Source organism: Wasmannia auropunctata, unplaced genomic scaffold (genome assembly GCF_000956235.1).
Source record: "Wasmannia auropunctata unplaced genomic scaffold, wasmannia.A_1.0 LD336083.1, whole genome shotgun sequence".
Taxonomy (NCBI): Eukaryota; Metazoa; Arthropoda; class Insecta; order Hymenoptera; family Formicidae; genus Wasmannia; species Wasmannia auropunctata.
The window spans coordinates 24,292-38,734 of NW_012026807.1; the positions used below are offsets into that span (position 1 = coordinate 24,292).

The 14,443-nt window shown below is 29.8% G+C and overlaps 3 protein-coding genes across 11 annotated transcripts; 2 read left to right on the forward strand and 1 right to left on the reverse strand.

Annotated features, from left to right (window-relative positions):
* Nucleotides 1-255: 255 nt before the first annotated feature.
* LOC105448556 (PRKCA-binding protein) lies at nt 256-5,799 on the forward strand. Of its 9 annotated transcripts, XM_011687202.1 has the most exons (7): nt 257-612; nt 727-794; nt 877-1,097; nt 1,189-1,303; nt 3,759-4,077; nt 4,769-4,964; nt 5,046-5,799. In XM_011687202.1, exons 4-7 carry the CDS (start codon nt 1,287-1,289, stop codon nt 5,738-5,740), a joined length of 1,227 nt encoding a protein of 408 aa, XP_011685504.1. In that variant the 5' UTR covers nt 257-612; nt 727-794; nt 877-1,097; nt 1,189-1,286; the 3' UTR covers nt 5,741-5,799. The 9 variants fall into 9 exon arrangements, with proteins under 9 accessions (XP_011685508.1, XP_011685504.1, XP_011685503.1 ...); XM_011687206.1 differs by lacking the exons at nt 877-1,097; nt 1,189-1,303 and having other exon boundaries at nt 256-612; nt 727-795; nt 3,760-4,077; nt 5,046-5,507; nt 5,600-5,733; XM_011687201.1 differs by having other exon boundaries at nt 877-1,303.
* A 3,965-nt stretch (nt 5,800-9,764) lies between these two features.
* LOC105448557 (derlin-1) lies at nt 9,765-11,321 on the forward strand. The gene is made up of 2 exons (XM_011687207.1): nt 9,765-10,390; nt 10,505-11,321. Exons 1-2 carry the CDS (start codon nt 9,952-9,954, stop codon nt 10,822-10,824), a joined length of 759 nt encoding a protein of 252 aa, XP_011685509.1. The 5' UTR covers nt 9,765-9,951; the 3' UTR covers nt 10,825-11,321.
* Nucleotides 11,322-11,362: 41 nt separating this feature from the next.
* On the reverse strand, nt 11,363-13,791 carry LOC105448558 (60S ribosomal protein L12). The gene is made up of 4 exons (XM_011687208.1): nt 13,616-13,791; nt 13,441-13,514; nt 12,093-12,485; nt 11,363-11,699 (listed from the first exon to the last, which is right to left on the reverse strand). Exons 1-3 carry the CDS (start codon nt 13,650-13,652, stop codon nt 12,099-12,101), a joined length of 498 nt encoding a protein of 165 aa, XP_011685510.1. The 5' UTR covers nt 13,653-13,791; the 3' UTR covers nt 11,363-11,699; nt 12,093-12,098.
* Nucleotides 13,792-14,443: the final 652 nt, after the last annotated feature.

The window sequence follows — 14,443 nt, forward strand, 5'->3', positions numbered from 1 at the left end:
TCAGAGAAGCGCGACCGGCTTATGGTAGTATCGCAAAAGTACTAGAAAATATTAAAAATGGCGTCGAATGGCCAATCATAAGTTTGATTTATTCGGCAGCCATTTATAATAGCGATAAATCAATCTTATGATTGGCCATTTGCGTGTCCAATCAGGACTCGTAACACCGGTCGCGCTTCTCTGATAATCTAGGACTCTAAGGTTATCTAAGCGGATATTCTAAGCGAATATCTAGTCTTTCGGGAATCATCGGGTATACAACGAAAACACTCGACGGGGTTCTATCCGAGAAAGAGACAGCACTACACCTCCCTTACCGCGGATTAAACAATCGAATTGCCTTGCGCTCCATCCATAGATTCTTAGATCCATGCGTCCGGACACTCCGGACGTTAATACGGAACGCACCCTTGGACTCACTTGCGGCTTACAAAGAACAAAGGCATTCCACCTTCATATACTCAAAGGTTGAGATACGGTCATACGTTAATTGTCATGGTGTCGTGTTTTATCAGTCATTACATATTGTTATCTCTGGTTTTTTATTTAAATGTGAAAACGCATGAGAGGCACATCGATTTATCTCGAGTTACCTTAAAATAATAACTTAATGTAATAACTTTTGCATATAACATTTATTTTTATCTTTAATTTAACATTTTGAATAAATTAGAGACTGTAAAAGGAACGATGTGGATGTGTAAATAACAATCACCAATATTTCAGATATTAACAAGTATGACTGGCTTGGGCATGGACTTTGAAGATGATTTCTTTTTTGAAGAGGATAAAATGTTGGTTATGTATAAGATTAATTGTGAATATTAATGTTCATTAAAATTATAATTTGTTATATCTTGTTATGTTATATTACAGTCCTAATGTGCTTTTTTTTTGGTCGTAAAATGCATGTCTGAATGCCACGGTGCGGTGGAAAAGTTTAACAAGCGATTCGACTATTCCAACAACATTTGCAAATACTAGCATGCTTCAAAGTCTGAAGAAATTATAACTTTGGATAAAACGTCTATCGCTCTGACCACCGTACCATCGGCTAGCATGGAAACGTATCAGCTGACTGTGATGGAAGATCGCATGTATGCACTATTATATTGATTTTTTATACTTCTTTTTGCTTCTATCTTTTTTCATACCAAATTTCACTTTGTTGCAATATTTGGAACCTAGACCAGATATAATATTGGTTACACAAGATTGATATGTACAGCAGCAACCCATCAACTATTTGTAAATTTTGTTATGTATTAAGCATTTCATCATGAAAAATGTTAATAGCACCAAGGTATTATGTAAATATTATAGGAATATTATTTAAAAAATTATAAGAATACTACAACCAATAGAATACATATAACAGTTATTTTTTATTAATTAATTTAATTTGAATTTTTATCAAAACTTAAGATTATAGCATAAAATTGATATTATTAAATATTTATACAATTTTATTTAGATAATGTTAACAAATTTTCATGAGTTTTTGAATGTAATATAAAACATTTATGTGATAATTTTTTGCATAAAAATATGTAATTATATCAATTGATTTTTAATAAGACATTTTATAATAATGAAATATAATATTTTTTATGTACTTCCTGCATATAGATTATAAAAAATTTGCTATGCTTTATTTGTATAATTTTGCTATTTTTATTAATTACACAGACTAATAAAAAAAATGTTTATCAACTCTCAGAATAGGTGTTTTTTATAGATTTTTGGTAACAAAAACATTACCGTTGCTAAATTGCTTTTAAGTCAGATTTTAAAATTGTTTTTAATTTTAATAAATCAGCGATTCGTAGGAAAAAATGTATAATACACTAACCGTCAATAATAAAAATAGGTGAATTATTTGATTTGCATATTAATTTTTTATTAGCAGCAAAGGATAAAAATTATCACAAATAACAAAAATATTTGTCAAAAATACAATGTAAAAGCATTTTCTTTATATTTGGCAAAATTAGCGAGAACAAATAGTTAAATTTCAATGTACGAATTCCGTTTTCTTCGTAAAATCTTAATATTTTATTAAAAGTCTATAGAAAAAAATTCTAAAATGGCTGTTAAAAACAAATTTTTCAGAATAAAAGATATTTTATTAAATTTTAATATGAAAAACGATTTTTAATTTTTTGAAAATAAGTCATTCAAATTTTGACATTTTAATAGGAAGAATGTGTCTATATCTAAGTAATAAATATCTTGGAAAATTATATTTTAAATTCTTAATTGCATTTAAAAAAATCTATAGTTAAATGGCTTACATTATGCTAAAAACAGCATTAATTTCAAATGGATCTATACCATTATTCATTTTGAATTACGTGGAAGTGCCTTCTCTATGCTTTGCTATCGCTTTTCTACATACTGTATTCTTAACAAACACACATTTTTACTATTTGTAAAACAACTTTTGATTCTTTGCATCAATAAAGTAAAATGTAAGTAAATTTTATATTTACGTATTAATTCCTTGAATAAGGAACATGTAAGTCAAAATTTATTCCATCTATTTTTACTACTTTATTGACAGTTATACTTTTTTTTCTACGAATTGTTAATTTTTCTTAAAATTCAAAATAACTTTAAAATTTGATTGTGCAATCTGATTGAGCAATTTGGTCAGTGACATTGTTTCTCGGGATCGAAAATCTATAAGAAATACCTAATTTGATTAGTGATTTTACTTCGAGTTACTTGACAAAAATTTGTTTTATCGGCTTGTACTATATTTATACACCATTTACATACATTTTTATTTATATACGTATAAAATGATTAAAATAAAATTACTTTTGTGATTTAATTTCAATAATATTAATATATAGAATAATATACTATGTATGTGGCTCAAATAAATCAAAAAATTCACTTGAAAAACTTGCCTATATGAGCCTACGCCGTTGTCAGAGCGTGAATAAATAATTTTAGTTTAAAACATAAAATATATATGATATAATGAAATCCAGTACATAATTACGCACCATACAATTAATATGATATAATGAAATTCAATACATATTTACACACGATACAGTTAAATCACAAACGTCTCGATCCGTGATATGGATCCTTTTCAGTGTCTGATTCTTTCTTTACTTAAGTCGATTAATTAAAGTTATTATTTATTTTATATTTATTTATTTTATTTTATTTATTGATCTATAATTTATTTTTAAAAATTTCTTTATGGTAAGAATAACTACTTACATTTTAATTATGGACTTTCACATTACTCACTCTGATTTAATGACCATATTGACTGACTGTCGCGTGAGAGGAAAGAATTGGTACCATATGGGGAAACTTTATTCATTGAAGAGGATTCACATCACAGATTGAAACATTAATTTAACTGTATCGTGCGTAAATATGTATTGAATTTCATTATATCATATTTTATCTTTTAAATTGAAATTATTTATTATTCACACTCTGACAACGATGTAGGTTCGTATAAACAAGTTTCTTGTAAATTGTGAAATATTAATATGTATACGATTAATATTTAATATATGTATATTTCAAGTAATTTATTAATATGATTTTTATAGCACATAGAAAATTATTTATTATATATATACCTATGGATTCTTTATTTAATACTTATATTTATTTTAAATTTATAAAGACTAAAGTATTTTTTTTATTATATATTCAACAACTTTTTCTAAAAAATTTAACACTTAAAGATCACGTTATATTATATATTTTTAATTAAATTTCAAGGGTATGACAATTACATCTGGGAATGTCATAATACAGAAAGATACTAGTAATCTAATCGGTATAAGCATCGGCGGCGGCGCACCACTTTGTCCATGTCTTTATATTGTACAAATTTTCGACAATACACCTGTTGCTGTAGACGGTACTCTTCAAGCAGGCGATGAACTTGTGGCAGTGAATGGAGCATCAGTAAAGGGTAAAACTAAAGTGGAGGTTGCAAAAATGATACAATCCTGCGATTCGCAAGTCAGTATTAATTATAACAAATTACATGCCGATCCAAAACAAGGTCGTACGCTCGATATCGCTCTAAAAAAGGTGAGTTTGTGTTTATGTGTGTATATAAATACACACCTAAATTTATATATATAGGTATATATATATATATAAAACTATAACTATATATATATATATATACTATAAACTATAACTATATATATATATAAACTAAACTAATACTAACTATAGTAAACTATAGTATAGTAAACTATATATAAACTAAATATATATATAAACTATAACTATATATATATATATAAAAGGTATATATATAAAACTACTGCTTAAAATAAAAATTTACAAATAACTTTTTTTACGAAATTAAGTAAAAAAAGTTATTTGTAAATTTTTATTTTAAGCAGTAGTTTTTGAGATATAAGAGTTTAAATTTAGCCAATTATAGATTACACGCGTGAAGTGCGCAACAATATCGACACGCTACTCACGGACATGTTTCCATTTAATTGTAATCTATAATTGGTCAAATTTATACCTCAAAAACTACTGCTTTTTTACTTAATTTTTTGAAGACTTTCTTGCTATGATATTTTGATTCGCGAATTTTGGAACACCTTGTGTATATGTGCGTGCGTGCGTGCGTGTGTGTGTGTGTGTGTGTGCGTGCGCGCGCGTGTGTGTGTGTGTGTGCGTGCGCATGTGCGTGTGTATATTATATAAACATAATTTTCACTGTTAAAATCATATAATAACTAAATTTCTGTTTTTGTAGGTAAAGCATAGATTAGTCGAAGGGATGGGTAGCACTACGGCTGATGCACTTGGACTATCGCGAGCCATTCTTTGTAATGATGCTCTTGTCCAAAGATTGATGATGTTAAAACGCACGGAAAATTTCTATAGAGGTCTCGTTACGCATGCTAAAGCTACATTACATGCTTTTTTCGATCTAACACAAATTTATAAAGGTATAAAAGTTTCGAGTATTATCAGAAGCAGCACAGAATTATTACACATTATTTACTCATTTAATTGTTTTTTGTTTTTAGTATTTGGAGATGCTTTTGCCGCCATAGGAGTTAGAGAACCGCAGCCGCGTGCCAGCGAGGCCTTTAGACAATTTGGAGAGCAGCATAGACAAATGGAAAAGTTTGGTATGATGATGTTAAAGACCCTGAAACCAATACTGAGTGACTTGGGAACATATCTTAACAAAGCCATACCAGATACAAGGTTAACCATTAGCAAGTACGCCGATGCAAAATTTGAATATCTGTCCTACTGTTTGAAAGTGAAAGAATTAGATGACGAAGAGCAGAGCTGCGCCGCTCTACAAGAGCCTCTTTATCGCGTGGAAACGGGCAATTATGAATATCGTTTGGTACTGAGGTGCCGACAAGAAGCTCGTGCGAGATTCGCAAAGCTTCGTTCGGACGTGCTAGTAAAGTTGGAATTGTTGGACAATAAACATGTTCAAGATGTTGTGTGGCAGTTGCACAAGTTTGCGGCAGGTCTAGCCAAATATTACGCCAATACACGGGATTTATTATCAACAGTAACATTATTCCCGGTTGAAGTAGACTTATCGCATTCTGCATTTCAGTACAAATCTACTGGGCCGCAAACTTTAACGGATTCAAGTGAAGACGTCGAAGAATACGAATCAGATGAAAAGCAGAACATAAATGAAGAACTCCTCATTGATACGTCAAATTTCCCACCGGATTCAACCAATAATACATAGCAATACTTATTACGTTTCTAAAAAAATTTCAGGATGAATAAAATCTTTATTATAATCTATATATGCGTACATGAGAGCTTGTTAATTTAATTTCTTCTTTCAATGCAACTGTGATTATAGAATTTAAATAAGACGCGCGCGTGATATACATAGGGTATCTGATAATTATTAAGGCGATGCTGACAGGTCGGCTGAACTCGCACAAGGTCGATAAAACAGATTTCAATTTCAGTATCTTAATCAATTTGTTACGATATCGTCAAACACATACATTTGCCCTTATCTAACATATTGCAGCCATCTTTTGCAAACTGTAACACTTACTGCTAGACGCAATTGATGCTCTGTTTACCATTCTGTATCTTAGCTAAGCATACGAATTACTATAAATTGCAGTCGTAATGATTTCTTTTTTTTTCTACGCTTTCAATCGTAGCTGAAAAGGCTTTTATTATTCGTTCATCGTAATCCGATACGCGCGATACATTTTGTACATATGAGCTACAGTACTTTTATACTAATGAAACGTTTACGTCAGATAATAACTGTACGACAAAAAAATGTAATTTTAAATTTTTTTCGTTTTTACTACAATTTCGTATCTGGCGCGCTTACATTTTATGTACTATTTCAATTCTGTAAAAAGGTTTTCAATTCTGTTCTGTCAGAGAAATCATTACGATTGCAATGTGTTGATCCTGTTCAGTTCTGTTTCAATTCCGTCCTGTCCAGTACCTTATACAGCGCTTTCGTGTGCAGATAGAGTGGACTAAACTGACAATGAGTATAAAAGTCCTGTATCATTTTGCGATTTTCGCAATAATTAATGAAATAATAAAGATTTACGAATAAGCATGCGTTTGCGCGAACAGCTCAGTTTTATACGCGTTTCGATTGCTAGGAGAGCAGTGAGATGTTTAGAAGTGTGAGGAGTGCTTCTATAAAAAGCTGTACATCATGACCACAAAAAAAGAGGGGGGAGAGAAGCATGTGCACAGACATTTATCTTTTAACGTTTTCCAATGCAGTGGGTTTTGATCGAGATCGAAACCAAAAACCTTAAAGTACCAGGATTTCATCCAATCAGACCAAAGTACAGAATGTGATGTCATTAATCGACTTCGGATCGATCAAAATTCACTGCAGTCGAAAACACTATTTATTACTCTTGCTTTTAAATTTTCTGTGTGACGAGGACAATGAAAGTGGAACATAGCTATATCCGTCAGTTTATATATGTTTATATATATAGAATGGTGCACTTAAAACAGCAACCACCTGAATAATATATAAATGGTTTGGAGATATTGGATTGAAATTATCTATATCTATATATATATATATATATATATATATATATATATATATGTATGTGTATTTTGTGTTACTCATTCTCTTTATACGCATGTATCAACTTGACAAGCCTTCCATGTATATCTTTTTCGCACATAACTATACTTTCGAATTACAGGAAGTCTGACATTGCACATTCCATGTATAAACTGGATTGTTTTTTCGCATAAACTTATAAGATTGTTCTACTGATCAATTTAATCCGTTCTGTATGCACACAAGCGTTGAAAATAATTATTAGACCCTTACCATTAATGTATATTTATGAAAATAAAATTATTACCAAAGCTATTATTTAAAATTAATGAATATGAAAATAACATGATTGCTTTTCTATTATAATAAAAAATTTTAATTTTTTTCTATGTATAAGTGAGATAAATATCTTTTACTATATGTATATGTTTGTTCGTATAATTAATGTTTGCTTATGTAAGACGATTCATAGCTAATATAATGTATGAAAACTTAAAATAAAATTTGTTTATATACACATGTCTGAAATGGAATTTTTATTAAAAATTTCTAGAGCTTAAATTTCAAATGATTAAGAACACATAAAGATAATATACAATTTTATTTTTATTTTTATTGTGCATTATAATATAATACATAAGTAATTCGGAAAACAGAATTTGAATTTAAAGCTACATTTAATATCGAAAATTACAAAACCATAAATATTTGGTAATTATTTAGTTCTCACTTTTGATTTTGATGAAATTATGCTTATTCGACGCATTTTTGTGCGAAACGAAAAAATGAGAAAGGATTCTTTTTAGCTGATTCTTTTGTGCACGGTTCATCTTTCTTCTTTTTTTCCCTATTAAAGAGAAAAGTTGAATAATGCAAAAAGTTCAGATAAAAAGTAACAGACCTATTGTTTAAGAAATCATTAATTGTTAGCGACTAAGTTAAGATATGAATTTGATGGTCATGAGCAGTATTTAGACTCATAGTTTAATCAATGAGTTGAATATACCGTACATACAGAGTTTCGAGATCATGCTTAAGGCATCTTGAGTATAAAATTGAATTACCAGTCTAAACAGTTATTCACATTATATGTAAGTTATACTTAACCGAGCAAAATCGCCGATTGAAAAAATTATTATTTTAAATCGATTATAATTTTTATCAAGAATTTTGAAGTGCAATTGAAAAGGTTTGTGAGTTGTTCTGTTAATTGTAGTTAATTATTTTTGAACCATGTATTAAATGGTGTATATAGCAGAAAGTTTTTAGCTTTTATTGCAAAATTTAATCTTTATCTGAAGAACATATAAAAAAAAGCTTAATAATTAAAAATATTTCCCATTATTATCTATGACTTTTTGCCATTTCTCGGGTAGCTTACAAATTTCTAGGTGATAAAAGCTTAGCGGTTTTGAAGCAACTAGGGACCTTATTCTTAAACAATTTTAATTGCATACGAAAATGTACGAAAATACTATATTATATATAGTATACGTTATACGTATATTATACTTATAGATTTCTCTTCCATACTGTATGATAGTTTAATTAATTTTCGTATGCAAAATTTTTCAAGAAAAAGCCCCTGTTTACGACCGAAAAATATGAATTACTATATCTGAAATACTAGAGAGATACTATAATACCGATCGGAACTACTTTGGAAATAGTATAAGTGCCTATAGAAATCTATATTTCAATCAATTATTATAAATATCATGATATTTAATTATTTCATTAAAATTATCTCAATAACTCACAAAATCTTTTTAATATATATCACTTCATTAACTTGATTTTTATATACGAAGTACAAATTTAATGAAATATATACTTTATTTAATTTACCTCCGGCTAATTATTTTGGCTAAATACAAGGTCCAAAAATATAATTAATTTTATACTTTTTACAAAAAATAACACAACAATTTTACAAATTCAGAACAACTCACAAACCTTAATTCAATTGCACTACAGATTTTTTAAAAATTAGATTAAATTTCTTAGATTTTTAAGAAATCTGTGGTGCAATTGAAAAGGTTTGTGAGTTGTTCTGAGATTGTTGTTTCTTGATGTATTATAGTATATAATTATAATTATATAGTATATAATTATAATTATATAATATATAGTATATAATTATATAATATATAGTATATAATTATATTTTTGGACCATATATATATATTTAACCGAAATTAGATTAGATTTCTTAGATTTCTAAGAATTGTGGTGCAATTGAAAAGGTTTGTGATAGTTGTTCTGTCAAGTTTATGAGATTGTTGTTGTTTCTTGCATTATAATTAATTATATTTTTTCTTAGAAATCTGTGAATTACACTTTAAAAAACTTCTTCATAAAAAGTACAAACGATTTAAAATAATAATTTTTTCCGACCAGCGATTTCGTTCGGCCAAGTACATACGAATGTTAAAACACGCTAAATTAAAATGAGATCCATTTTTACGTCCCCTTCAAAATTAAATTCATATTTAAAAACAAAGCCTCATCATATCTCGCCTCATCATACATGGCCTGCGTTCCGCAAAGCGCATCATGCGCAAGATTTATCTTTTTATCTTTGTTTAACATTTGGTGAACAACAAGGATACCATGATACATCATGCGCATGATGCGCTTTGCGGAACGCAGCCATGGTTGATGGTGCGCACGCCGCGCACGCGTGTTATGCTATCCACGATTATAACCTATGTATATGCCTATGCCATACGTTAACGTACACGTAACCTGGAAAAAACACTTGTCGTGGACATCGTAATCCGTGCACATCATTATTCCACAATCGTTGGCTGTGATTCGCGATTAATTGTAACGCGCGATTATTGTTAAGCACAAAAGGCACTGTAAGAACCGCGCGTAAAATGTCGGATGTAAGAGACTGGTTCAATTCCCTACCGATATTCACGAGATATTGGCTATTGTGTACCGCGGTACTGACATTACTCGGCAGATTCGGTTTTCTGAGTCCGCACTCGCTGGTGTTGTGGCCTGACCGATTTCTGAATAACTTCGAAATCTGGCGGGCTGTGACGAGTGTCTTCTACTATCCCCTCAGCCAGCGCACCGGCTTTCACTTGCTGATCAACTGCTACTTTTTGTACAATTACTCACTAAGACTAGAGCGCGGAGAGTACGACGGAAAGCCTGCGGATTATTGTTTCCTTCTGCTGTTCAATTGGATATGCTGCGTTATCATCGGACTCATCGGCGATTTCCCCCTGCTCATGGACCCCATGGTTCTTAGTGTGTTGTATGTGTGGTGTCAGCTGAATAAAGATGCCATTGTAAACTTCTGGTTTGGTATGCTCTCTCTTTCTCTCTTTTAAATCAATTTATCTTTTTAATTCTACAAATATTATATTGCGAGGATGCAATTGTATTATGTTGGCTTATACAAACAATGTCTGTCGCCAGGTACACAATTCAAAGCCATGTATCTGCCATGGGTCTTATTTGGATTTAATTTGATTATCTCCGGTGGCGGTATGATGGAATTGTTTGGGATTCTAGTAGGACATCTGTATGTCTTCTTGAAATTCAAGTATCCCCAGGAACTTGGTGGCCCAGAATTACTCAACACCCCCAAGATACTTGAAAGTTATTTTCCACCTCAAAGAAGTGGAATCCGATCGTTTGGCAATGTACCTGCACAGAGAGCGGGAGAACAACAAAATCAAGGAAGAAATATATTTGGGGGACATAACTGGGGAAGAGGTCACGTATTGGGTCAATAATTTAAAAAAAATTCAAAAAAGGAACTTATAAACTTAATAGATTTCTTATTTTATTATACTTATATCGTCTATGATTAATGTACAAGAATAGTCTTTATTTCTGCGTTACCAATTCTTCCAGTATCTTTTTGTGATTTTGATATTGCAATTTGAGCTCAAGATATGCATTTTGATGCAATTTAATAACAAATAAAATATGTGTATATATTTTAAACATATAAAAAAAGAATTCTCTTTTTCTCAAAAACGTTTTGTATCATTATGAGAAATGACAAAAATATATTATATGTAAATAGATTATTAATTCATGAATATTGATAATGAAGTACAAGATTAAGGATAATATAAAAATAATTATAATTTAATTTTTTTATAAACTTTCAGTTAACAAGTCATTACTAATTGCACTTGTTAAAGTATTTAGGAAGTTTGTAAATATTATTTGCTATACATTTATATTTAATAGTTAAAAGAGAAATATACCGAATTGAAGAGAAGTACACAATTTTATGGGACATTTTAACATCCTACAAATATATAAAATTTGTATACATTATTTTATTATATCGCAAAGATTCCAAGTAATTTGTCAGATAAGAAATTCTAAAAGAATTAATCAACTTTCTAACATTATTTTACAGAAACTTATAAAGAATTATTCATATTTCAAATTTGTGAAATATTTTGAAGCAGAATTTTTTAATCATGCTCAATTTAATAATTGTGTATGTAATACGTATCATGTGTACTTGAAAAATAAAACTAAATAAGATAATATACATGTGATTAATTAAAGATATGTGGTTAATTAAAGAAATTGCAACACATTTTTAACTCCATTTTAAAGTATTTTTATTTTCGGCACCTTACAATATCTGTAAAAACAAACATAAGATACTTATTAAACACATATTTTTACATTGCAAATTAAAGATGATTAAAACATGATTTTTTTATTGAGATTGTCTCCTCAATGGCTAAATGCCTGCTAGCACACAACAATTCAGTAATGTCAGTGTTAGACAGGTGGATGGGATGCCAACCCCTACCAAGAGCTCAAAGTTAACTTTTCATTGTGACTAAGTTAAAATCAAAATTGAATAATTTCAAGACTATATTAATAATAAATCACAAATTAAATAATGATTATACATATATATATATATATATATATATATATATATATATATATATTTATATGTAAGCATTAAAATTTTGTTAAATTATGTCAAAAATGAAAAAAAGTGAACTAAGAGCTCTGTACCTACCAAAATTTATTCTTCCGGAACTTCCAGTTCTCCAGCGTTAATGTCGTCTATAAGATCATGAGGTGGTCTACCTTCTACAGTACATCCCACGGACTGACATGTGCCCAAGATTTCTTTGATGGTACCACCGAGTGTTCGTGACATTGATCTTGATCTCATAGCACGGGCAATAGAAACAATATCGTCAAATGTCAAATTACCACTGTGCTTGATGTTCTTTTGCCTTTTACGGTCTCTGGGTGGCTCTTTCAGAGCTTTAATTATCAACGAAGCGGCAGATGGCACAACCGAGATCGTAGCTTGTCTGTTTTGAATAGTCAACTGAACTGTGATTTTCAAACCCTTCCAGTCACTGGTAGCCTTGGCAATGTCATCGCCAACTTTTTTTGGAGACTAAAATAATTATCAATACGTAGGCTGTGTTCCGGTAGACACTGGCAGTACTATCAATCTATAACGTATATTACATATACTATAGACTTTCAGTACTGGCAGTGCATATCGGAACACAAGCATAATGATATACATAATCAATGCTTTTTATTAATATACTGTGCTAACTATGTACTCTTTTTAATCAATTTGAAAAAATAACACATTTCACAATCTACAATTATATAGAAAAAATTTATTTAAGAAAATATCTTCAATAAAATTAAATTTTTTAATGAAATCATTAAATTCTATTTAGAATCATGAAAAATAAAATTATCTATTTATAAATTTGTGAATAATTCATTTTAAAAATTACTCCAGAATATATAAATTTTTATTCAAAACATAATTTTTAAATATTTCATTTCAACTGTAAACATTCTTCTCTATATATGTAATTAATTTATGTAATTAAAATAAATCTAGATATTTCAAAACTACATATCAGAGAAGAAATTTTATAAAATATATTTCTTTTACAAAATGTTAGTTCATTTTGAACTCTAAAAAAAGAATAAAAACGTTTCCTCAATTTAAAAATTATATAAGAATATAGATAATTGCTTTAATGTTAATTTACTATATTAAAATTGCTTAAATATTAACACAATTCATGTTGCGTGAATCATTGGTTACCCATACCATAGCGATCAAGTTACTTAAAATTAATGCCACATAGAACTTGAAAAAAAATCAATTTGTTTGCCAAAATAAAAATTAGTAAAAATAAAGTAAAAATTTGTAATTATTATTATAAAAGCTGTATCACAATTTTAATTTTAAATTTTAATTATAATTTACAAGAATTATTATTATAAATGACAGAATTGGACACTAAATGAAAGCCATACAAATAATCTAAATAGAGAATATAGAATATTCCATTAAAAATTTCTATTCTTTTTAAACTTACCAAACCAAGAGGACCGATTTTAGGAGCAAGGGACGAAGTAGCTCCTACTTCACCACCAACGCATCGTAAATATACTGATATGGAAAAAAATATAAGTAATTTAGCACTTTTTTCTAGGTTATAAAGATTATAAAAGTTTTCACTTATACTATACAAAAAAATATAAATAAAATACCTTTCTTTATTTCATTTGGATCAAATTTAGGAGGCATTTTGATAATTACTTTCGAGGATTTTTAAGAGAAAATGCAGATAAAAATTAATTACGAAAAGATCACGTTTCCAAACCACACGTTCTATTAACGGAAACGACGAAAAAGGATTAGTGAGCGCTGCAGAAGCAGTTAGCAGGGTAGTAAACTAGTAAGATAGAAACAGATCAAGCCTTGTGTTCATGGCTGCGTTCAGAAACTTCACCTAGGTGCATCTAGATATCATTTTATCCTTGTTTAACATTTCGGTAAATAACAAGGATAACATGATATATCGTGAATTCCTGAAGCCGCAGCCCATGAGACTTTAAAACGATCAAAGTTTTCGGATTGAAAACTGTGTGCAGTGCCAGTGTGCACTCAAGGCACCTGCACCAGAGAACTGTCTGCACACTGAACGCGGAAATGCTTGCCGCGCGGCAAAATGTGATGTGATAGCCAATGGACGTGTCATCTTTAGGTGCCATTTCTTCCATGCGCAGTGTGCAGTCGCAGCAATTCATTACTATTGGTTAAAAATGTTACTTAGATGGCGCACTTCCGGCGCAAAATACATTTTGCCGCATCTTATTGAAGTTCAGCCAAACGAATAGCAAAAGCAACGAGCAGCAAAGCCAAAAAAGCCGTGTCAGCCGTGTGTTATAAACTTGTGATACATATATATATACAGGGTGTCTCTTAATAGGTGTATCACCGCTTATGGGTAAATAGAATGGACTAAACTGAATCGAAAAGTCCTCTATCATTTTGCAAAATTCGCAATATTTAACGAGATATTAATTTTTGAATAA